This window comes from Myxocyprinus asiaticus, chromosome 43 (assembly GCF_019703515.2).
Source record: "Myxocyprinus asiaticus isolate MX2 ecotype Aquarium Trade chromosome 43, UBuf_Myxa_2, whole genome shotgun sequence".
Taxonomy (NCBI): Eukaryota; Metazoa; Chordata; class Actinopteri; order Cypriniformes; family Catostomidae; genus Myxocyprinus; species Myxocyprinus asiaticus.
Window position 1 is genome coordinate 6,312,629 of NC_059386.1, and position 22,949 is coordinate 6,335,577.

General features: G+C 37.5%; 1 protein-coding gene across 4 annotated transcripts in view; it reads left to right on the forward strand.

Annotated features, from left to right (window-relative positions):
- LOC127433391 (A-kinase anchor protein 2) overlaps positions 1-22,949 on the forward strand; it is a 58,184-nt gene that overhangs the window by 19,426 nt on the left and 15,809 nt on the right. For 2 of the 4 annotated variants that reach the window (XM_051685256.1, XM_051685255.1), the window contains exon 2: positions 20,422-22,567. In XM_051685256.1, coding sequence (XP_051541216.1) covers positions 20,530-22,567 — 2,038 coding nt within the window. In that variant the 5' untranslated portion in view covers positions 20,422-20,529. Of the gene's footprint in view, positions 1-9,698; positions 9,795-9,909; positions 10,071-20,421; positions 22,568-22,949 lie in introns of those variants that run through there. The other 2 variants (XM_051685257.1, XM_051685254.1) reach the window with 2 other exon arrangements.

The following is a 22,949-nucleotide window of genomic DNA, read 5'->3' on the forward strand; positions in this document are numbered from 1 at the left end:
GAGCTTAACATGGACTTTAAGGTGGTTTTGAAGAAATCTTGAGTCTTCCAAGGGTTGTGTCAGATGCCGTGATTGTTAAAACAATAGGTGCAGATGTCTTTATAGCATGTTTTCCAGTAAAGAATATCTAAACATCTTTAAAACAAGGTAAATTTACTAGGGAAGCTAAATTGATTGTTTAAAAGACATGTTTTATTTAAGGCTAATATATCTTGAAATTGTCAAATAAGTAAGTCACAAATATATGCTTTGTTCAGGAGCAGAAAAACACTATCATCTTTGTTAACAGGGTTCATTTATGTCCTTTACTCTTAGTAGTTTCTAAAAACATTTGCTAGAACTTTGACTTTGCTGCCAAGTATCCTTTTGCCAACTACATGGTAATACTAATGACATAATTTTGATGTTTTCTTTTATGTTGAGCTCATTAACTTGGTAAGATCAGCAAAGGATGATATGATGGATCTCATGTTTATTTTAGTTGACATCACAATAGAGTGCAGACATATAATTAAGTTGGAAATGCAGTCTAGCTGTTTCTTTTTCTGGAGAAACCATCCACAAGAATAGATTTGCTGAAAAGAAGGGTTTACCACAGAGCTGGCTGGCTGCAACCTGATTGCCAAATTTAGAGTTGAAGATGTGCTCTATTTCACTTCTCCCACTGGGCTCAGAAAGCAGGTTAACCAAGAGATTGAGGACCATACTGTCCATGCTACAGACATTATGAGTCTTGTATTACAAGAATTAGAGCATATTTGGTTGGTAGGTCTTGTTCAAATCTACAACAGGGATCAGTCACATTGGATAATTTTTGCCCTTGGTCTTTTCAAGGGTTGAATGAAGTCATTCTCAAATAGGGTTGCCACCTTTGAAGTTGTAAAATGCAGGACACTCTCTCTAGAGTTGTTGGTGGGGGGTTGTTGATGGGGGGGCTGACATATTTAGACTGTCCCTTACCACACCCCCTTCAGAGTTTTAGCATGTTTTAACACAATGGTAGTACTTTTTAGACAGTCCCTTACTGTAGGCGAACTTTCCAGTGAATTTTGAAGTTAAATTAACTTTACCCTAATGGGATGGTCTTGTAAGATTTCACTGTGACGCCATCTGACTAGGTTAAATGCAGGACAAATAGCATCCCGTATTGACTCGATACGGGATGCATCATTTAATCTTAAATGCGGGACAATCCTCTATATTATGGGACAGGTGGTAACACCATTCCCAACCCCAGTCACTAAAAGTCTAGTTTCTTCAGAAGAGTTATGATCTAATGATCTAATGAAGTAAATGATCTAGACTGATCTAGACCTTGTATGGTCAGAGTTGGTAAATGAACAGGAGAAATTACAATGCTCAGCATGCCGGCTGTAAAAAAGTCAGTCCCGCCTTTCATTTTTAAGAGAAAATTGCCTTATTGGCATAGACATCAACTGGTCTTTCCCATTTAGCTACAGTATACTTGCATAACTGGAAATAGCAGCCCAAGAATGTTACCAAGATGGCCCTGTTGCTTTAAAAAGGACTTTTGTATGAGCTTGAATTTTTTGGGAATATCATTACTACTGCTGCCCTGTTACTAAAAGTTTAATTGTAAACTGAAGTGTGCGTTTTCTCCCAGAACACTAAATAGCATCAAAAACTACCACATGACTTTCCTAAACACCTGTTTGTCACTGTGCACTGCAAAATAATTCCTTATCCATGCAATATGATCACACAGGAAGTCAAAAATGTAGCTTCTGAATGTCCCGGTACCCTGCCATCAGCCCCAATATGCCAAATTACTGACAAACAACATCGCCCATCAGATATTTTTGCATCAGATTTAGAGTGTTTACTTTCTCCTCTGGCACGATCGGAAGCGTGTATTGTCAGCAGCATGGGAGACCTGGGTTTTTGCCCCACATTGAAACCAGGAAGTAATCATGTTTGCATAATCAGTGTCAAGCGCGTTTTACAGATTACATTTTTATTACACTGACGCTTAGGTTTAGGGTTGGGTATTGGGGTAAAGTTAAAAAAAATATGCATTCCTCTTCACTGTATTTTATCCTTTAAAGCTAAAAACAACTAGCTTTACAACTCGCTTTTAGCTTCCCTCTGTGGGCATTGCATCCAGAAACTGAGAAGAATATAGCTGCAGGCAGAGTTCCAAAAAGGGGCGGTTGTTCCAACCCGCCAGCAAAGATATAGGGAGCCCCTAACCTAAACCTTTCCCTAATCTTAACCGTGAGTGGAAGTGATGCCCCTTTTGGAGTTGGCGCAACCCACTTTTGGAGTAACCCTGCCCCCTTCACGAGTAACCCCGCACACTTTTGGCGATTCTGCTCCCATTTGGAGATCTCCGGCCTGCAGTTATACCTACTTTCAGAAACTGGAGCTCACATGTGCCCTTACATTCAAAAACACTTCCCACTTCAGCCACTGGGGAAGTGCTTTGAATTTAGATAAGCACAGACCAAGTTTAGCTCAAGAAAAGTCAACCTACTGTTTCCGAATTCACTGTGAGATCAGTCTGATCCATGAGGTCATTGTGTCCAATATATAAAAGTTTGATTTTGAAGTAATCTGAATCTCCATTTGTTAATTAATATAATTTAAAGGTGCACTCAGTAACTTTTGTCTTTGTGTCGTCTTGGACTTACACTGACACCTAGTGGCTTGGATGCAGTATCATTTAAAATCAATCGTTTTCAGTTTCAGATGCCACTGTAGAAATTTAGTATTCACAGTCAGCCATGATTAATTTAATCAATGAGTGAAAGTGTCAAATAACAGGGCGGTTACTGAGATTAAACGAGTAGAATTCGGCTGGTCATGTGATTCTAACATGGCAGCCCCCATGTGCAGACCCTCTCCATGTAGAATAAAACAGCTTTTATAAGATTACTGATATGACTAGAGTCTTCATTTCAATGTGAGTGGTCATGATTTCCTACATATATTGCAAAATTACAATTAATTTCTTTAGGAGTTAATCTTTTTTAATGAGGAAAAAATTATTGAGTGCACCTTTAACTTAAAATTTATCTAGGGAATTATAATCCCTGAAAATATCACGTTCATTTTGAGACAAATACTTTTGTCATTTTCAGTTTTGTTTACGATGAGTAAATAAAAAGCTTTTCAACAAAAAGTATTTGGGGTAAAAACTCCCCTGTTGCAGGGGCTAAAGGCCCCTCATAAAACACATTGTTTTTCTTAAATGGGGGGAATATATTTGATATGAAGAATGTCCAAAGTGGGCTCACATTGACCGATCCAATCACAATGGAGATTCATTTGTTAATGCCAAATGTGATTGAAATTTACAGGAATTTGTGCACCCATTTAATAAACATTATCTTACTTTGTTACTCAAAAAAGCATCTTGCTCTCACAAAAGTATTTGTATAAGCAAACTAATTTTGCCCAATAACTATTGCCCCTATATCTACACTATGGTAGCTCAGCGGTTAAGGCTCTGGGTTACTGATCAGAAGGTCGGGGGTTCAAGCCCCAGCACCGCCAAGATGCCACTGTTGGGCCCTTGAGCAAGGCCCTTAACCCTATCTGCTCCAGGGGCGCCGTATCATGGCTGACCCTGCACTCTGACCCCAGCCTAGCTGGGATATGTGAAAAAGAAGAATTTCACCGTATATGTGCAAAAATGTATAATGTGTGATAAATAAAGAAAATTATAATTATAATTATAAGCACAAACTTAAATGAACTGGTTAGTCCTTGAATTTCAGGTTACTTATGGCAACCCATTCAACAAAGCAGTATTTTGATTGGACTCCTCTGACGAGACCATCTTTGTTTTGTTTAGGGTGTTGATGTTTCACGGTTTCACCCTTGGGCCAGACTCACTGATAATATCCAGATGATCCTCTTCTTAAAGTCTTCCCGCAGATTAGAGGTCATATTTTAGGCCGGGATGGTGACAGGGTGTGAAGCACGATGTCCTGTGTTTATTCTCCTCTTCACATCCTTATATACAAACACGCTAAAGTTTCAGCCTTTGGTCTACAAGGAATCTGACGTTTTCTTCATCAAATCGTCTTTGCACTAACTAGCTGACGTAATATTTTACGTCAGCTAGTTGTCTCTGACCATTTGTGTCTGACCAATACAATTCCATTTGGTGGTGCAGAAATTATACACTTATTTTTAATAAATACTTTTAAAAGTGAAGACAGCAGGCAATATTAATACTTAGGCACCATGAAGCAAGTTTTTTGATTCCAGCTTGGTTTATTCCAAACCAGTTCCATTCAAAGTTCTGCCTGTGCCTGGAGAAGGGTTCCTTCAATGATTTTTTTTTTTCTTTCTTTCTTTTCTTCTACATTATGTGATCAAAACATTGTTAAAGTTGCATTTTGGTTTATTTTTGATTAATCTGTTTATTCTTTGGCAAACACGTAATCCCTGAAAATCACGCAATTTGCTTTGTGCAAGGAAAGAGCATTGTGCATTAAATCTTTCTCTGCACTTATAATTTGGTTTTCTGAGATAAAGCCAACCTCTTCTATTAAAATAAATGATGCTAATGTGAAACTCCTTTGTGCTCGGTTATATTTAGTTGTCCATTTCACAGTGTTTCTCTCTTACTGTGTGGTGGTCACATCCAGCTGTCTGTGCTTTTGTCATTCCCACTTCAGTTCATTGAGAATCTTGGACCTTGAGAGTAATTTAAAAGTATGTCCCATAACTTGTTCTTCAAACTATAAAAAGATGTTTACATAGTTGTGGCAAAAGGTCTGCTATATGGGAGGGAAGATTCTTATTGTTATTATATGTGGGTATTGTGCAGGTTGGAATGAGTTTGGTAATTTAATAGCATATTAGCATAACTCAAGCATTACCCAAGAGACTGTGATATTAAAATCCAACATATTAAACGATCTGTAATGTCCAGTTGACTGACCTTCCCCTCTTTGCTGTAAATGTTGACAATATCTTGAAAGTATTTGTAAAAACACTGAAAACATCCATAAACTACAAAATATAAAAGTACCATAGTATTACTATGTTTTGAAAAGTGTGCTTGTGCTATCTTATAATAATTGCAACTTTGGTGTAACACCATGGTTATTTTTTTTGTTTTGTTGACATGATACCATAGTACAGTAATTGGTACCAAAGTACCATGTTGATTTGGACTTGGTAAACCATGGTAAAATTATTGTATTCATTGAAATACTTTGTAGTATACCATGGCATATGAGTATGGTAATCAAAATACCACAGTATTACCTTCTCATACCATCACTGTACCATGATTCCACCACAAAAAGTTTTTTGTCAGAGTAACAAAAACTTAAATTCACCAAGAGGCAACATGACTGTCTGGAAAAATTAACTCTGATTGGCAAATTGTGGCACTCTGTGGTCAGAGAAATTTGTATAATGGCCCCTAAGGGCAAATTCCAATTGAAAGTGATCATCCCTATGCCCTGCGAAGGACAGAGCTCTTAATGTGGGCACTCTAAAGGGAGCATGGCATTACTGTATGAATGTACCCTTCATTAACAGTCTTGTGGAAGCGCCTTTTGTTATAAATTCGATTGGAACCACCCTTCGAGAGATGTCCCTTTCCCACAGTGCCCTTCAAGAGCGCAAAAATGTATACTTGAGTGGCAGCCAGTCGGCACTTTATTTTCATGTCTTTCGCATTACTCCGCAGTCTCTTTCTTTTCACATAATAAAGTAATATCTCATAGTATTATTTCATGCCCATTTGTTTATGTTAGTGCTGTCAGTTGATTAATTAAATGTATTAATCAGCATTTCATATAATTCATTCGATTAAACCTTTAATCACAATGAATCGCATGTTATTATTTGCTGAGAAAGGCTCCCAAATACATTATAAATAATACATTATGATTTAAATAATTATAAATATAATATGTAGGGCCTATAAAAAAAGTATAATTCAGATTTTCAGACTGAAATATATTGCATTATTGTGGCAGACGAGTAAAGTATTGATAAGACAATACAAAAAGTGGCAAGTCAGTTTATTGTTTGTTGTATTCCCATATCATTTTTTTTTTTTTTTTATCCCCTTTTCTCCCAATTTGGAATGCCCAATTCCCACTACTTAGTAGGTCCTCGTGGTGGCTCAGTTACTCACCTCAATCCAGGTGGCAGAGGACAAGTCTCGGTTGCCTCCGTTTCTGAGACAGTCAATCAGCGCATCTTATCACTTGGCTTGTTGTGCATGACACAGCAGAGACTCCGCATGTGGAGGCTCATGCTACTCTCCACAGTCCATGCACAACTTACCACGTGCCCCATTGAGAGTGAGAACCACTAACCGCGACCATGAGGAGGTTACCTCATGTGACTCTACCCTCCCTAGCAACCGGGTTTTACTCATTAAAACATCCCTCTAATAATCACCTTAAAAACCTCGTCTGATTACAACATAATTTCACTTGCTTTTGGCACCCCCCGCTGGACATTTCACTGGGAAACTGCAGCCAAACGTGTAATAAGGCATGTAATTTTAGTTTGCAAAAATGTTGCCATTGTCACGTAAATTTCATGAGATCAGGCTGGAAGTTTGTTGAGATGCGCTGTCTGCCCCCTGCTGAGGCGGCTCATAAAAACTCATGTATCATACTTCAAGCTTGAATTGCTTAGTGTTAAATCAAGAGCCCTAATTTATGTATTTATTTAGTTGGTTAGTGCACATAGCATTATTATTCCTCTTTATCCACATGAACACATAGATTGTGTGAGGAAGGAGATTTTAGAGAAAGGATGACACACCCCACACTACTGACACCAACATCCTCGAACAAAACAAACCGACATTCTGCTCATTCCTTACACACACCTCAATACTCCAGTCAAGCAACAAGTATTGAGAACTTACAACATTTTGATACATTTTCCAAAAAAATCCTTTTCAAAGTCATGTGAAATTTGAATGTCATACTTCCTCTGCCTATTTTTAAAACATCATAAGCTATTCGAGTGACAAAGACATTCTTTAGCTAAACAGTTTCAGTCAGTCTACCACTAAAATATAAAAAAAGCATTACTTCTTGGATTGACGACGTGAAGGTTATCCTGCAGTCTTTGTTGCTAAACAGAAACGAGCAGGTAGTGTTATTATTAGCACAAAGAACATCTCTAAAACAACCTTGTGTGACTGAGTGGCCTTCAATTCTCACACAGATCTTGCCTGGATCTCTTTTGCTCTTATCATTATTCTATTGTTGTCACATTTACAAGGCACTTGATGCAGCAAGGACATTATAAGTCATTGGCCAATTACTGTAATGTCCTCTTACCAGGATTTTGCCAGGGACATACTCTGATAACTTCTATTTTGAGGTTTCAATAAAAACAATAACTAGACATCTATTTAATCATCTATTCATAAATTCTCATAGATTCACAATGTGTAGCACAAGGCCTGATAAGACATACAAGCATTACACGTTAGCTTTTGTGAGTGGATTCCTGGGAAAGTGAATGCCATGACAGATTAGATTCTGAGAATGTCAAACTGCATTGTAATTATTCAAAGTTCTGGGCAGTATAACAGTACATACAGCAGTAGAAATATTTAAACTGCAACAAGGAATTGGATGTTGTTTATAGGCTTGGGATCGATGCCTTTTTCACAAATCGAAAATTGGATGATTTTCCCGATAATTATTGAAATACTGTATATCGGGATTTTTTTCATGATGCGGAGGCAACTGAGATTCGTCCTCCGCCAACTGGATTGAAGCGAGTCACTACGCCACCACGAGGACTTAGAATGCATTGGGAATTGGGCATTCCAAACTGGGGAGAAAAAGAGGAGAAAAAAATAAAAAAGAAAAAAAGAATTCAACTGATGTGCAGTCACAGCTGTGTATATTTTGGCTGTTTTGGAACGGTTTTAAACGTGGTCAATCTACTCAGAATTTAAAGTTGGAATCATCCATTTTATAATGTTACTTTTACTGTTTTTAACAGTTTGTATATAATGTGAGACTTATCATTCATTTGTTGTGAATTATCTTATCTTCTGGTGTGCATCCAAGTTCCAAATAAAAGGACAAAATAATCAAATGAGTTGAAGTATCTTTCATTAATAAAGTATTTAATTCAGTGGATAATCCAAAATTGGGCATTACCACACAGTTACTTATTTAAGGCAAAGTGTGTCATTTCTGTGGCTCTAGCATCACCAAACGGAATTGCAAATATTCTGCATTTTCCGCGACTGCCATCGGGTCTTTCAAAAATGTATAACGTGCGAGGAAGTGCAGCCGGTGGACTTTTTGGAGACCCCCTAGGGTAAGATAGGGTTCCCTAGGGGTTTGGTGTCCTAGCAGACTGCGTGATCTGTATATAGGGAGCAGCAGCCCTGCTTACAGTTGTACACTTATCACCTTTAAAATATTAGCCATTTTTCCATTTTGGTTCCACTTATATAAGGTGTCTTTAACTACTATGTAATAATATTAAAATGCATACAATACAATGTATTTATTGTGTAACTACATATTGTTCTACAAGATTCTCACAAGATTCACATTTGCTGCTACTAAGGTTGAAGTACATGTAGGTTTAGGAATAGGCTTAGGGGTTAGGGTTTAGGGTAAAGGTTGTGGAAGGGTTTGGGTTATGGGTAATTTTAACAGTGTTAACAGTGTTTAACTACAGATGTAGTAAATCTAAGTACAAATCAACAACACACACTACTGGTCAAAAGTTTTGAAACACTTACTCATTTTTTATTTTTTATTTTTTTCACATTTTAGAATAATAGTAAAGTCATCAAAACTATGGAATAACATAAATGGAACTATGGGAATTATGTTGTGACTAAACAAAATCCAAAATAAATCAAAACTGTGTTATATTTTAGTATCTTCAAAGTAGTCACCCTTTGCCTAGAATTTGCAGACATGTACTCTTGACATTTTCTCAACCAACTTCTTGAGGTATCACCCTGGGATGCTTTTTAAACAGTATTGAAGGAGTTCCCATATATGTTGGGCACTTATTGGCTGCTTTTCTTTATTATTTGATCCAAGTCATCAATTTCAAAAACTTTTTTTGTAATTACATTTTAGTTTTATAATGAAATAAATTAATATGGTGGCACAATTATATTTTTGTCTACAAAACTAATTTCAAATATTTAAGCATACACCTTCAGATCAAAAGATTTTTAAGATCATGAGAAACATTTCAGTCAAGTGTTTCAAAACTTTTGACCAGTAGTGTATGTGCATAATAAGTACATTGTATCAAATGCTTAAAGACACCTAACATAAAGTGGGTCCAATTTTGACCATAAATAACCACATAACCGCCCACCCCATTTCTGAGTGAGTGTTTCACGAGGAATGCAGGATTTGGTGACTACTGAGTGTATGAGTGAGAGAATGCAGATAGAAATAAATATTTTCATGTTGGTTTTGAGTCAGGACTGAACAGTGTTCCACCCAAAGGATAGATCCACACCCAAACATACTTCGCCTTTCCTTATCGGGCATCTGCTGCTCATACTAGAGTAGTTTGGAGTGTGAGGGTGGCGTGTTGACTCCGTCCATCCGTCCAGGTCGGAGAAGGGAAGAGGGTGTACAGGAGGCCGGCTCTGACAGAGAGGGGCTTTGTGTGAGCACTGGTGGAGACCACACCCCCTCCTGTTTTAAACCAGACCCCATTTGCCCATGACATCATAGCCAATAGCTAGACAGAGCAAGAATTTTGACTCTGGGGGACAGAGAGAAGAGAGAAAGGCATTGTAGGAGAGAAGACGGAAACGTTGCGGCCAGCAGTATAGGGTGAGTGAGGCATGCGGCTCTATAACACAAACACACATACATGGGTGGGGGGGGGGGGGGGGGCTGATGTTATTGGTCAGGAAAAGCCCTATGTTGTGATGTCCTGGGCAGGATTGCTGTGGGTCTCCTCAAACATTTATAGTTTGTGGTATAGAAGCAAGCCTGTTTCTTATGTTATGGATTTACAAGTTACAGTTACAAGTGACAATCTGTATTGGATTGGATTGGATAGTGTGCCTGAAGTCTATATTACAAATTTGGAAGAATATGAGAATGGTAAGCAAGGACATTTCTAATAATTCACTCCTTGGAATTCTGTTTGAAGTTGACATTAAATACTTTTGGGAAGTTGATATTTCCTGCACTGTGACATGCAAGTTTGTTCATGTTATAAAAGTGTTAAAAACGATATTTTTACTGGAAAACAAGACAAAAATATTCAGTAAGAAAATAATTTTTGCAGTGTTGGCAAATCTGAGCACCGTTTGTGGCATCAATGAAATCTCTGCTGAAACTCGAGAGGAGACATGTGTGAGATTAGTGGGATCTTTTTCTCAGTAGAAGCATCTGGGAAGCAGCAGACTTCAGCAAAAGTCCATTTAATCGCACTGCTGTCTAGGAAAAACAATAGAGATTTCAGGAGATCTCATTTACGATTTTTCTTCCAGCATGGTTAATTCATGTCTTGAAGTGAGTTTGTTTTAATTCTCAGCACTCTCTTTCAATAGTCTTGAGTCCACTGAGTCATGCAGTGATAGAGTAATAATCTTATTTCAGAAGTCTTTCATCATCAGTGTGGTGTGATGGCTCAGTCTGTACTGCCTGTACTATGAGCTGTTGAAAGTCATGCTAGATTTGAGGCATATTGCGTAACTGTTGAATATTTATGGATGTTTTATTCTTCAAAGTACGTCACATTTAAAAATGTATGAATGTCATTGTGTTAGATAACAAAATGTCAAACCAAGTAGCATTTATTTGAATTATAGAACAAGCACACTTTTCTACTCAGCCCCTTAGATCACATGGAGAGAATTTATTTCCTGAAATAGTTTTGCATTCCCTCACAATTAATTTGGGTTTCCAAAAGCTTTAACCATCCCTTATGAAAAGTATCCATGGTTTTACTACATGTACTACATTGTAGTAAAACCATAGTAACCACAAAATTTACTATGGTTTTACTACAGTAACCATATTTTAACCATGATATTCTTAGTAAAACCGTTATATTAATAATAATACAGGAAAACAAAAGGAAAACCAAAAATGATATAAAAATAAGGTAATGAAAATCATAATCATTATTCCAAAAAAAAAAAAACATGATTACTACAGTCTTACTATTGTAACCCCATGGTAAATTTGTGGTAGAAGTATGTTTTTTAAAACCATGTTTTCCAACCCCCCCAAAAAACATGCCCTTATGAAAATAAACATTGGTTAATGTAACCATTTTTTAAGGTAAGAACCATGGGTGTAAAAATAAATGATCCATTTCTTTAGAAAAACTTATCGTAAAACTAACTCTTTTTTTTTTTCTTTTGCAGAATGATTATGATTTTATTACTATAGTTTTTCTGTATTATTACTAAGGTTTTACCACAAATGTCTTGGTTAAAATATGGTTACTATAGTAAAACCATGCAAAATGTTGTGGTTACTATGATTTTACTACAAATTCCATAGTTAAACTATAGTTCCTGTAGTAAAAAAATTTACATTTTGTGGTTACTATGTTTAATACAAATACCATTGTTAATTTTGTGATTTCTATAGTGAAACCATGGTTAATATTCTTAAAAGTGAACTCAGTCATTTTTCTTCATTAAAAAAGTTTAACTCCTAAAGACATGAATTGTAATTTTGCAATATATGTAGGAAATCATGACCACTCACATTAAAATGAAGACTCTAGTCATTTCAGTAACCTTATGAAAGCTGTTTTATTCTACATGGAGAGGGTCCCCATATGGGGGCTGCCATTTTAGAATCACATGACCAGCCAAATACTATTTGCTTAATCTCAGTAACCATCCTGTTATTTGACACTTTCATTCATTGATTAAAGTAATCATGGCTGACTGTGAATACTACATTTCTACAATGGCATCTGAAACTGAAAATGATTGATTTTAAATGATACTGCATCCAAGCCACTAGGTGTCAGTGTAAGACCAAGATGACACAAAGACAAAAGTTACTGAGTGCACCTTTAAGGGATGAATATATGTATTTTGAGGGAACCCAAATATAATTGCGATGGAATGCAAAACTATTTCAGAAAATACATTTCCTCTCTGTCCTCTAAGGGGCTCTGTACTTTTCAAGCAAAATATTTCACAAAAATACATTTTGTCAGGTTTTAATGTTAAAAAAATAAAAAATAAACTGTTTAAAATGAAGGCAAAAACTACTGTGGCATTTTTTGGCTTTCAAACATGTTCATAGTTAATGTGATGAACAACACATCCACTAAATACATCCACTAAAAATTACTGCAACACCATTTCGTTTTAAGTAACAGCAAAAATGGCCAAGAAAAGTTCGGAAAGTGACCAAAGAAGGTTAGTTCTGATAAAAAGCACTAGCAGATGCCACTTGGTTTTACATCTAATCCAATGACATTGATATATTTTTAAATGTGGTTGTAGTGTCTAGATATTTTTGGGACCACTGTATTGAAAGAGAAAGTAAGGCCCCAAATGTAGCCAACTGGCTCAGTTGTGTTAATTGCATCTGTCCAGCTAACCACCTCCAGATGCTGTGAGGGCAACAACGTGCAGAAAGTCACATAAATAGAGGCAGCAATGGACTAGTTTCAAAGTAAGATGAAAAATGTGAGGCAATATGCTCATAAACACATTAACTTACATGGAGTTTACCTCAATCTATCTTGCCTTTTGTATGTTTATATACACCTTCAAGTACACACACACACACACACACACACACACACACATACAGTTTATGAGGCAGGGCTATGTATCCTTCATCACTTGTATTAGGTGGCCAGAGCCTGGAAGACAGCTGAGCTATGCCGAGAATGTCGGAGGGGGTACTCAACATCCGGAGGGAGAGTATGTGTCCGTCTATTCCACAGAGAAAACACTGATGTCCCTTCACATATGACTGCTCAGTGCCTCAGATTCTAGGGAATATAGATTTAATGTTCAGCCACCATAAAAATAGCCTAGAATGGTTTGTGGTTATTAAAACTTTGAGACTGGAAAATGCCGAGAGAATTTTATAGCTCAGAGGTTGCTCTTTCAAAGCGCAGGAGATTTAATGGAGTTCTTAGTTAGGATTTGTTTAAGTGTTGTTTCTCCTAAAATCCCTTAGGAGAAAAAAAGATACAAATAAGTAAGATATAATGTATGTGGATAGTATAGCTCAGATAATGGTGAACAACAGTCAGGTAAGTAAAAATCCCATAACTTTTCTCCATTTTAAGTGATAATTTATCAAACTTGCAAGACACAGCTACCATCAGCTTTGAGGAAGTATTGATATTTGCTTCTGTAGTAGCCACACGTCAGTGTGATTTCAACTTCATATTTTGCAAACCGAGTTTAATCTTTGAATTCCTGGTAAAGAACCACACTACCCATAGTCCTGATGAGAGCTCCACCAATCAGATACGTCGTTGTTACTATGGAAACAGAAATTGCAAAAAACGACTACAGCGGTGACCACTGTACACCACTGTGTAATACAGTCATTTCTGTTTCAGTTATGTCACTCACAATGGTTCTTGGGAAGAGTAGTTTATTCTCTCCAAAAATAAGTGCACAGTCTTAACACAGGCGGTTAGTGAGGGAAACTCTAGGTGTTGTGGTCTTCATGCTCGATTTGATCCTCACTGAGACAACCTGCAGCAGGGAAGTATTTGAAAGGCACACATGTGCCTGCTTTAAACAAATGATAACATGGCAGTTCTGAGAGAATGGCTCCAAAACCTAGTGAGCTGCCTTGCTGTCTGGTGCATACAATGTTAGTTACCTTATAAGGGCAGCATTCTAACTAAAATGGAAACTCATAAGTGACTGTATTGGAATGCTCTACATAACCAGCGATTGTGTGCATCATACAAATCATCATTCACTCACAATTGATCACAATAAATTGCAACAGTGCCCGCCCTCTTTTTCAACCGTCTTGATTCCGGAAGTATTTTTGAAAGTCTTAATTAAAGCGTTCTAAGTCATGAACCAAACCAACCAGCTCTGTGGAGAATCACGAGATTACAAGCTTTGATTTAAAGCAAAAAAATATTAGAAAATGAGAAAAAATATAAAGGTACAAGACTGTGTACTTAAATTCTTTCATGAGGGAATGGACTACAATCCCATGAAGCATTGCGAATTACGTAATTGAATTAAAACGATGGAAATATCTAAAACTATTCATTTTGTGAAGTATAGAAACAAAATATTTTAAGTTTATTACAAAATGTTCAGATACATACAATTATATAAGCAGTTTGAGAGTGTAAGGAGACTGACTCTAGTGATTCATGCACAGTGTGTCATGTAAGTGGGTGGTCGCTGCAGAGACCATTTGATTGGTGGAACATTTCTCTTCAGGATCTGTCTTTAAAGATTTATAATTTATTATTAAAAATCAAGTCCCCTATAAAAATAAACGTTTTATTTCCTAAACCGAAATCTGTTGCATTTGAGAGTTTGCCATTAGCATGTTGCTAAGCTAACAATGTGATGTTCTAAAAAGCATAAAAGCACTCACAAATATTGGATAAAACAGTTCTTCTTTGATTAGATTTCACTATTTTTGATCTATACTTGTGGTATTATTATTTTGGAATTAAAAATACATTTTAAATATATAGGGATGTCAGGAATCAGGTCCGATACCATGCTCATGTACTTGTACTCGTGCTCATAAAAATGCTCAGATACCCAAAACCAAATACTATCTGATGTACGAATGTCATTACGTAAACATTCAGCACACTAACCAAAATCATGTTATGTCCTAGTGAGATTATTTAATCACAAAAGCTACGATTTAATGAAATAAATATATAGTTTGCATGTGCTGTGTGCTTCAAATGTGAGTGCTTGTGAATGTGTGGAGCCGGTGTTGTGCTGACATAAAGACACAAAGTACTCACACCTTTTAGAGCTCCTTGGCTCATACACGGAAAACACCATCATCAGCATCGCACACTCTGTTTGTAGCAGACGACAGTGAGCAGAGCGTAATTCACTTTGTAGCACCTGGCACATATGTAGACTGCATATTATATTTAATTAAATTATCACTTTGAGTCTCATAGTGACCGGCTTTTCAGGATTAAGAAGCTACCGTCATAGCAACAGAAATACTTCAAAATAAAAGCTCCACTAAAAATAAAAGCTCAATTTAAATGGAAAAAAGTACAACAGAAATAGATCACTACTGTATAGTTATGTAATTTTCTCTGTAATACTACAGGCCCTGTTTTAAGCGCACATTGCTTTAACTCATAAGCACAAAGTCAATGGACATGGCTATGAAGTTTAGGTATTTTCATGTAAGTGTGCGCTAAGTGTAGGCGCAAGTGGGTTTGGCGAAATCGCCCACGCAAGGTGCTAATCGTGTCAATGGAGGTTCTTCTCCATCACCGTCTCCCTCCAATTATACAGTCCATTCTCTGTCAAGCACCAGCAATATAAATAAAGACAGTACATTCATAAGGAATTGGTAGTGTAAATAGACTGTATGCAATTAATTGGAAGAACAGAAATATGGATTTACATTATTTTGTGCGTTTTTTTAACGCATAGAAAATGTGGTTCAGGATATGGATGTAGGCTCCGATAAATTATAGAGAATGTAAGTATTATTAATCATTTTCATCTACAGACACAAATCGTGGCTAGTATTAACAGTGACGCACTTCACTTCTACCGGTCGACAGTGATTTAGAAAAAAAATTTTTTTATTGAAACATGAAATAATAAACCAAAAATATTTCTAAATTCATATTACACTTCAAACAAAATGAAAATATAATCAAAATAACAAAGTGGTCAAAAAAATCATACCAAATCCAAACATTTTACTCTCTACTTCTTCCATCAGCCCCTTTTGCAGTGACTTAAACATAGCAATAAAAATAAGAATAAGAATAATTGAAAAAATAAACCATGACCTCTAGAAAATATAAAACAAATCTTTTTGATTCAACAAACTGCTTCAACAGAGATTGTCAAGGACATTATTTAATGTTCTGTACTTTCAGAATTTGGACATGAACTTTATTACCACCTGCTGGTGTAATCTCCAAACTGCAAATTCAGGAACTGAAATTGGACTTTGGGCTGAGTTAAGAGGTGGTATTGAAACGTCTTAGCGCAATGAACAAATTCTTAGGAAAATAGCAAATTGCGCTTTACACCACTTAATTTACATATAATACACCCACAGTTTGCGCTTCTACACGCACAGATAACGCAAACACTCCCACCCACGCCCATTTGTGCTTTGAGCTGGCATGAAATTTCAGTTAGAATAAGTGCTCTCACGAAAGTTGGATAAGACGTTGCACACGGTTGTAGCGCCTTGCGCTGCGATTTGCGCACTCACAAAAATAGAGCCCTATTACTACTACTACTACTATTACTACTAATAAATCTATAGTAATTGTATTATATTTAAGCAAAATCTCACATCTGTTATGCAGCACTATATTTACTCCAATGTTGTGGTTTGGATTGTGCTATATTATACAATATTATGTTGAAAATTAATTGTTATATTTTAATTTGATTAAAGTTTTAATGAATGAATTTATTTAAACACCATTTTGATGATAAAATTTAAATAAAATGTTGATATGGAATTTCAGAAAAAATTAAACAAGAAACAGGTAACGGTCTCGATATCAGCGAGTACAAAAAAGGAAGTATCGGTACTCGTACTCTTTCTCAAACAATGGTATCGGGACATACCTTAAAATATATTTACAATCAATAATTCTGTTGCTGTTTTCTCTATTTTGCAAGGATGCTTTTCATTGAGATAACAATACATTGTGGGATTGCTTTCACCACCTTAAAATTTGGCCAGAGGGAAGAATCTTACAAGGCAGCATAATCAATCTGCCTGGCTGTTTGGAACAGCCTTTACATCTGAAGTGCACCTATGATAGCCAGCTCACTAGGTTTTTGAACAGAGCCGATAGCACTATTCTGTGGATCATATGGTGACAAACTATTCCCAGCCACGATAAATGTTATTGTTTACTCATATTACATAGATCTTCACTCATTTCACATGGATTAATGGCTAGATCAATGTTTTATTATGGCTTTGATCCAGGACTGATGAGCTGATTGAGTGTTTTGCAGCACTCAAACCCAAGTTGTAAACATTCTGTGATATTGATTGGGTTCTTCTTCATACCTCACTCACTGTTGATAAATCTGTCCTTTCACAGCTTCAAGGAAGTTCACATGACCTCCTAATGTCATTATTTAGTGAGAGTTTGGCCTGAAAGCTAGTGAACACCCTGAGGGGAAATGTGGTCTGACTGAAGAAAGGGGTCTTATTGAACTCATGCCACATTAAAGATGACATGTGACACGGCCTGCTACTCATACCCTGACCTGAACTCTTTTAAAATCAGAGGGAAGTATTATTAACGCTGTTTGATCTAATTCTGTACATTCTCTTAAACAGGCTCAGGCCTAGAATGTTCTGTTTTTAGACCGAAGTGGTCTTAAATGGCTGTTTGTACACAGTTTGTTTATGTATGTTTGCACAATAAAGAAGTGGGATGTAGGAATACTGCACTGATAAACAAATGGACTTTATTGGAAACACAAAAAGATTTGTTAAAATTACAAATAAATAACCTATGATTTTTAGCTGTTCATGAAGATGGTAAAAAACTGTATTAGACTCCCATTTTGAATAACGTAATGATAGATTTGTTAGTTTGTTTTGATTCCTCATTTTTTACATTCTTCCACCCAGTAGTTAAACAGGAATAGGTTTACTTTCTATGGCCACAGACACACAGTATCACCTGAAATAGCCCATTGCTTTGAATGGAAATAAAGTAGTTTTAGAAAATTCCTCTTTTCTTGGCTGTCCAGTAAAAATAACACCTCTACGCTGCACTCTAGTTTAGCTTTTCCATTTATGGCAGGATATATGTTGACACTAACTGTTTATTACAGGTCTCTAACTAGCGTTTTCAGGAACTCCAACTGTCAAACAACACCTAACAATTGAAATTGCTCAGGCATGCACACTTGCCTCTAAAACATAAATGCTGAGCAAAGAAACTGAATTCCTGCAATGACCGCTGTTTACAAGAGAATACTGCACTGTAACTGTTTGGTTCAGTGCAATTACGCTTTAGACAGGACTCCAGGCAATATCACACCTACAATTTTAGCCACCACTGTTGAGATAGTGGTTTTGTATGTTATTAAAATATTTTGGCTTTAGGTTTTGGGGTAGTACTGTTTACTTACTGTGTGGCATGCTGTGGTGTCCAGTATATTACACAATAAACAATAGTAGCCAAGGAATTTGATGAAATGTAGTTTCTTTTGGAAACACATGCAATTTAAACCCTGGCCAAAGCAAAACATGAAAACATAAAATAGAAACTCATATACAATGTGTTACATGAAAGTACTGTGGTGCTACCATGGTACAGTGATGGTATCATATGGAAATACCATGGTACTGAATTATAAGCATACCCATGTGCCATGGTAGCTCTAGCATTGTAGTCTGAAAAAAAAAAAAACATGGTAGTATGGTACATATGCAAAAACCATGGTTGTAACATAATACTTTTTGGTACTTTTTGCTGGTACCATGGTAAAATGATGGTATCAGATGGTAATACCATTGTTTTAATATATGCCATTGTATTTACATGTTACACCATGGTACTGCAAAGAATACCATAGAACATGTATGAAAAACCATGCTAGTACCATGGTGCATTTCCAAACAACATGGTAGTATCATGATTGGTGTTTATTTGGTGCATGCCCTTTGCTTTGTACGGTAACATATACAGCCACAAATATCTGGAATTATAATGTCAAAATACAGTGAACCTGAGAGTTGGAGAGAACTGTTTCATGGAAATAAAGCAAACTAAATTCAAGGAGCTCCTGAGATGGTCAGAGATCATTTGCAGTGTTCAACTCACATATACAACACTATTCTTGACAACTGTTTCCAGGCAACTGACAGAGAAGAAAGAGTGAAAACTCGTCACACGTGATTGTTCTATGAGAAGCGCTCGTGCTGTGTGCATGAGCAGCAGAGTGCCACTGAAATTCTTAACAAATAGAGAATCAGACATGCGCATCGACGGCTTTTCTTTCAACTGTTGTTCAAAATACAGTCTTTCTTCAAGCGCATTTCATTTCACATGTCACTCCAAGACATCTTACAGATCACCCATCACAGTGGCGGGCAGATGACCAAAATTACCCACCACTGCACAAAAAGTACCCGAATTTGCCGTGTGCTAATTTTATACCCTGACTGGCATAACAAGATACTCAGAGTTTCTTTAAAGGTTATCAGAATTCAGGCCACTGTAGTAGCAGAATACCATGTCCAAAAAAGGTAGTCCCACATAAAGTCCCTTTACTTAATTAGGCATTTTTGTCAGGGAATAATGGAACATTGAGAAATATCTTAGATCATGGGGGAAAAAAGGCTCTTAGAGAGTTTTTCTTTTTAAAATGGATTGTCCCATCTGGTGAAGGAACAGCCATTTAAGCAAAACTCAAAGTAATAAGTGGTATTTTCCCCTGAGGAGCTAGTGCTTTATTGTGCAAATGCATCTCAACCATCTCCCACAGGGTTACAAAACCACTTATAGGTATCAGTGCCTATCAGTGCCAGATCCACAGTATGGAAGAACCCCTACAATTATGCCTCTACAAATAAAGAGGGTCTATGTAGCCCAGACATCAATGTTTTTATTTCAGTAAATAATTGGGACCTATTACCCACTTACACACATTAGATATAGAAACGGAGGGGCATAAAAGAAACTACGGTGCGTAAAACCATTCTCTTTTTTTTTTGTGTGTTTTCTTCATATGAAACAGTTTGCTTTTGTGTTGAGCATAAGTCATTAGCTTATCGTTCAAACAAAAAGAAATAATAAAACGAGAAAAAGAGAATATATGTATGTACAATTATTCCATTGTAGGTAAAGTGGATTTTCCAATAAGAAACAATATCCCATAATTCTCCACTATATGGGTGACTTAATGGGAACAGAGGAGTGAATGTCCCATGCTGTCCTCTCACTTGAGACTTGTGCGACACCATTATACCATGGCTAAGTAGACAGGGGACCCTAATTTATTAATACTCAGGATCAGATAGCGCAGGTCAGAGTTCAACAAACCCATTATCTCCAACATCTTATCACAATGTACCTATATTATGCATTACGGTCACATTCAATGTTTCCTTTGGAATGCATCTTTGGCCCCTGGTGATAATATTTGTAATTAAAAATAAGGAAGACTACCTCATTCTGAACTACAATATGATTCATGCACTGTGTATTGTCAAGACACTGTGCATGCTTGAACTAATGTGACCTCTTACTTTTTTATATTTCCAGAAGTCCCCTGAACTCTCAGAGGATGACAGTGAGCTGAAAAGAGAGAGAAGCCTGAAGACTGTCAGTTTTTTTGATTTTGTGAGTGTGATATCTGGCGACGAGAGCGGCATGGAGCTAGAATCTCAGACTGAGAGCCAGCAAAGTTATGCCAACACTGGGCAGAACAGAATAAGTCACAGGGGAGAAGGACTGGACAGTGAAGTTGCCCAGGAAATCCTCTACCTAGATGAGGTCATTGAGGCCAACTGTTGTGACCCTGGGGCCGAAATGACTTCAAATGGGTCGTGTTCCCCTGAGATTAAGCCAGTTAGAGTGGATGGAACTGGACCATCTGTTAATACTCGTGACACATCTCCTTTACACAATCATGAAGTTGTTTCAGAAGGGAAAAAGCAAACCACTTTTGTTGATGACAACTTCAACATCAAACCCAACGGTCATACAGCAATGATGGGTAACAACTGTGCAAGGTCACCAGAGTCACCGAGGACCGCAGACAAGAAAGAGGCACGTTTTGAGCTTAGACCATTTCACGAGGAGAAAAAACCAGCAAAACTATTTGACACTCCAAAAGAGAAAGAAGTTCGGGTGAAGAAGGTCAGACCTTCGGAGGAGGTTGCAGAACTAGAAAGGGAAAGGCTTGAGCTCATACGGTGCCAGGCAGTCAAGAAAAATCCTGGAATTGCAGCAAAATGGTGGAACCCACCTCAGGAAAAGACACTGGAAGAGGAGCTGGAGCCAGAGCAACTGGAGTCACTCAGAAAATATGAGGAGAGGAAGCAGAGGAGACCAGACACCCACCGTATGCCACAAGCTGCACCCAGACAACCAACTTCCTTTATCCAACCAGAAGTAGGAAATAAGCAGGATGTTGTTACAGAAGAGATCGACTTTTCTGCAGCACGCAAACAGTTTTTGCAGATGGAGCACAGCAAGCAGGCTGCAGCTCCAAAGAAGAATGTGGCACCACAGCTTTACTCTGCCAAACCTTTCTTCAGGCCTCAAGAGGTCATGCATATAGAGAGACCATGTGGTTCTGTCACAGTTGCCAATCAAGAAGGGGTCACATCATATGATGATAGTGATGATGAATTTACCACAGTCAAAGCTGAGAAGATTTATTGCTGCTCTGAAGAATCTGTCATACCAACCAAAGATGGTTTGGCTCAGAATGAGATGAATGATGATTTTACTTGTGCTCGGGCAGTGATGACCTTTGTGAAGGATGAGGATTCTGATTTGTGTCAACGTTCTTTGAACAGCTCCTACAATATGGAAGAAATTGACTCTGGGTTAGATGACCTGTCGCTACGGTCTCAGGACACCACTGTACTTGAGACATTATCCAATGACTTCAGCATGGACAACATAAGTGACAGTGGCGCATCGAATGAGACCATGAGTGCCTACTTGGAAAACTCTCTTGGGGAGTACTCCTTCCCCTCAACTCCAATGGCCACTACACCAATCAATGGGAAACATGAAAGTGATATCAAATCTCCAAGTGAGCTGAGTGGTTCTTATCAGGGACATGGCTTGATGGAGGAAGAGCTGGAATACCATGCTGGTATTCTTGTCCAAAATGCTATCCAGCAAGCCATTGCCCAACAGAATGGAAAATGGGAGCCACTTCAGTCTACCCAGCAGTCATCTCCAGTCCCAGAAAGACATGTAGAAATTGTTCCACTTCAACCTCAATTTCTCGAGGAGAAATCTACTTTCACGCCACCTCCTAATGTGCCATCACCTCTGGAAGAGGAGAAAACCATCACTCCTCAAATTACTGTAGTTCAGGCTGCCCCAGTTTTGCCAGTGAACACTTACAAGCCTCCTAGCCCCTCTCCACCACCAAGTGAAAAACCAGAGTTCAGTTATTTCAGTAAGTACTCTGAGGCAGCAGAGCTCAGGAGCACCGCAGCTGTTTCTCGTGCTCAGGAAGTGGAAGTCACCTCAGGGCCATTCAAGCTGCGATCACGCAAACAAAGAACCCTGTCCATGATCGAAGAGGAGATTCGGCTGGCCCAGGAGCGTGAGGAAGAGCTGAAGAGACAACGAAAGGCACAAACCTTGTACCCACCCCGTACACAGAAGCAGAAGACCAGCAACCAGCCAAGCAAGTTAGTCCTTACTGGGAAGACAGCCCCAGGTATGATTATATGTAACCTTTACAGTTTTTATTCACGGCAGCATTACTTAAAAATGTAGTACAATTTGTGCCGCTTATTTCTGACAGCTATTTAGTAATTAACTACTTCTTCCAACACAGGATAGTGTAGTGTTGGTACTTTACGTTTTCTTTTTTTTTTTTTTTTTTTTTTTGGCCACATACTCTTGCACCCTTCTTCTTTAGAGCCGAGGCAATAATCAAACGTCCTCTCTAAAATTCTTGATCAAACATCCCCTCTCTCTCATATGTACAGTTCGGAAATCTGATTCATTGCTTATTGTAAACTGTAAATTGGTTGTAAATGTATGTTTTTAATACTGTCACCTCAATTTAGAACTTCATTTTGTACCAGATAAATATT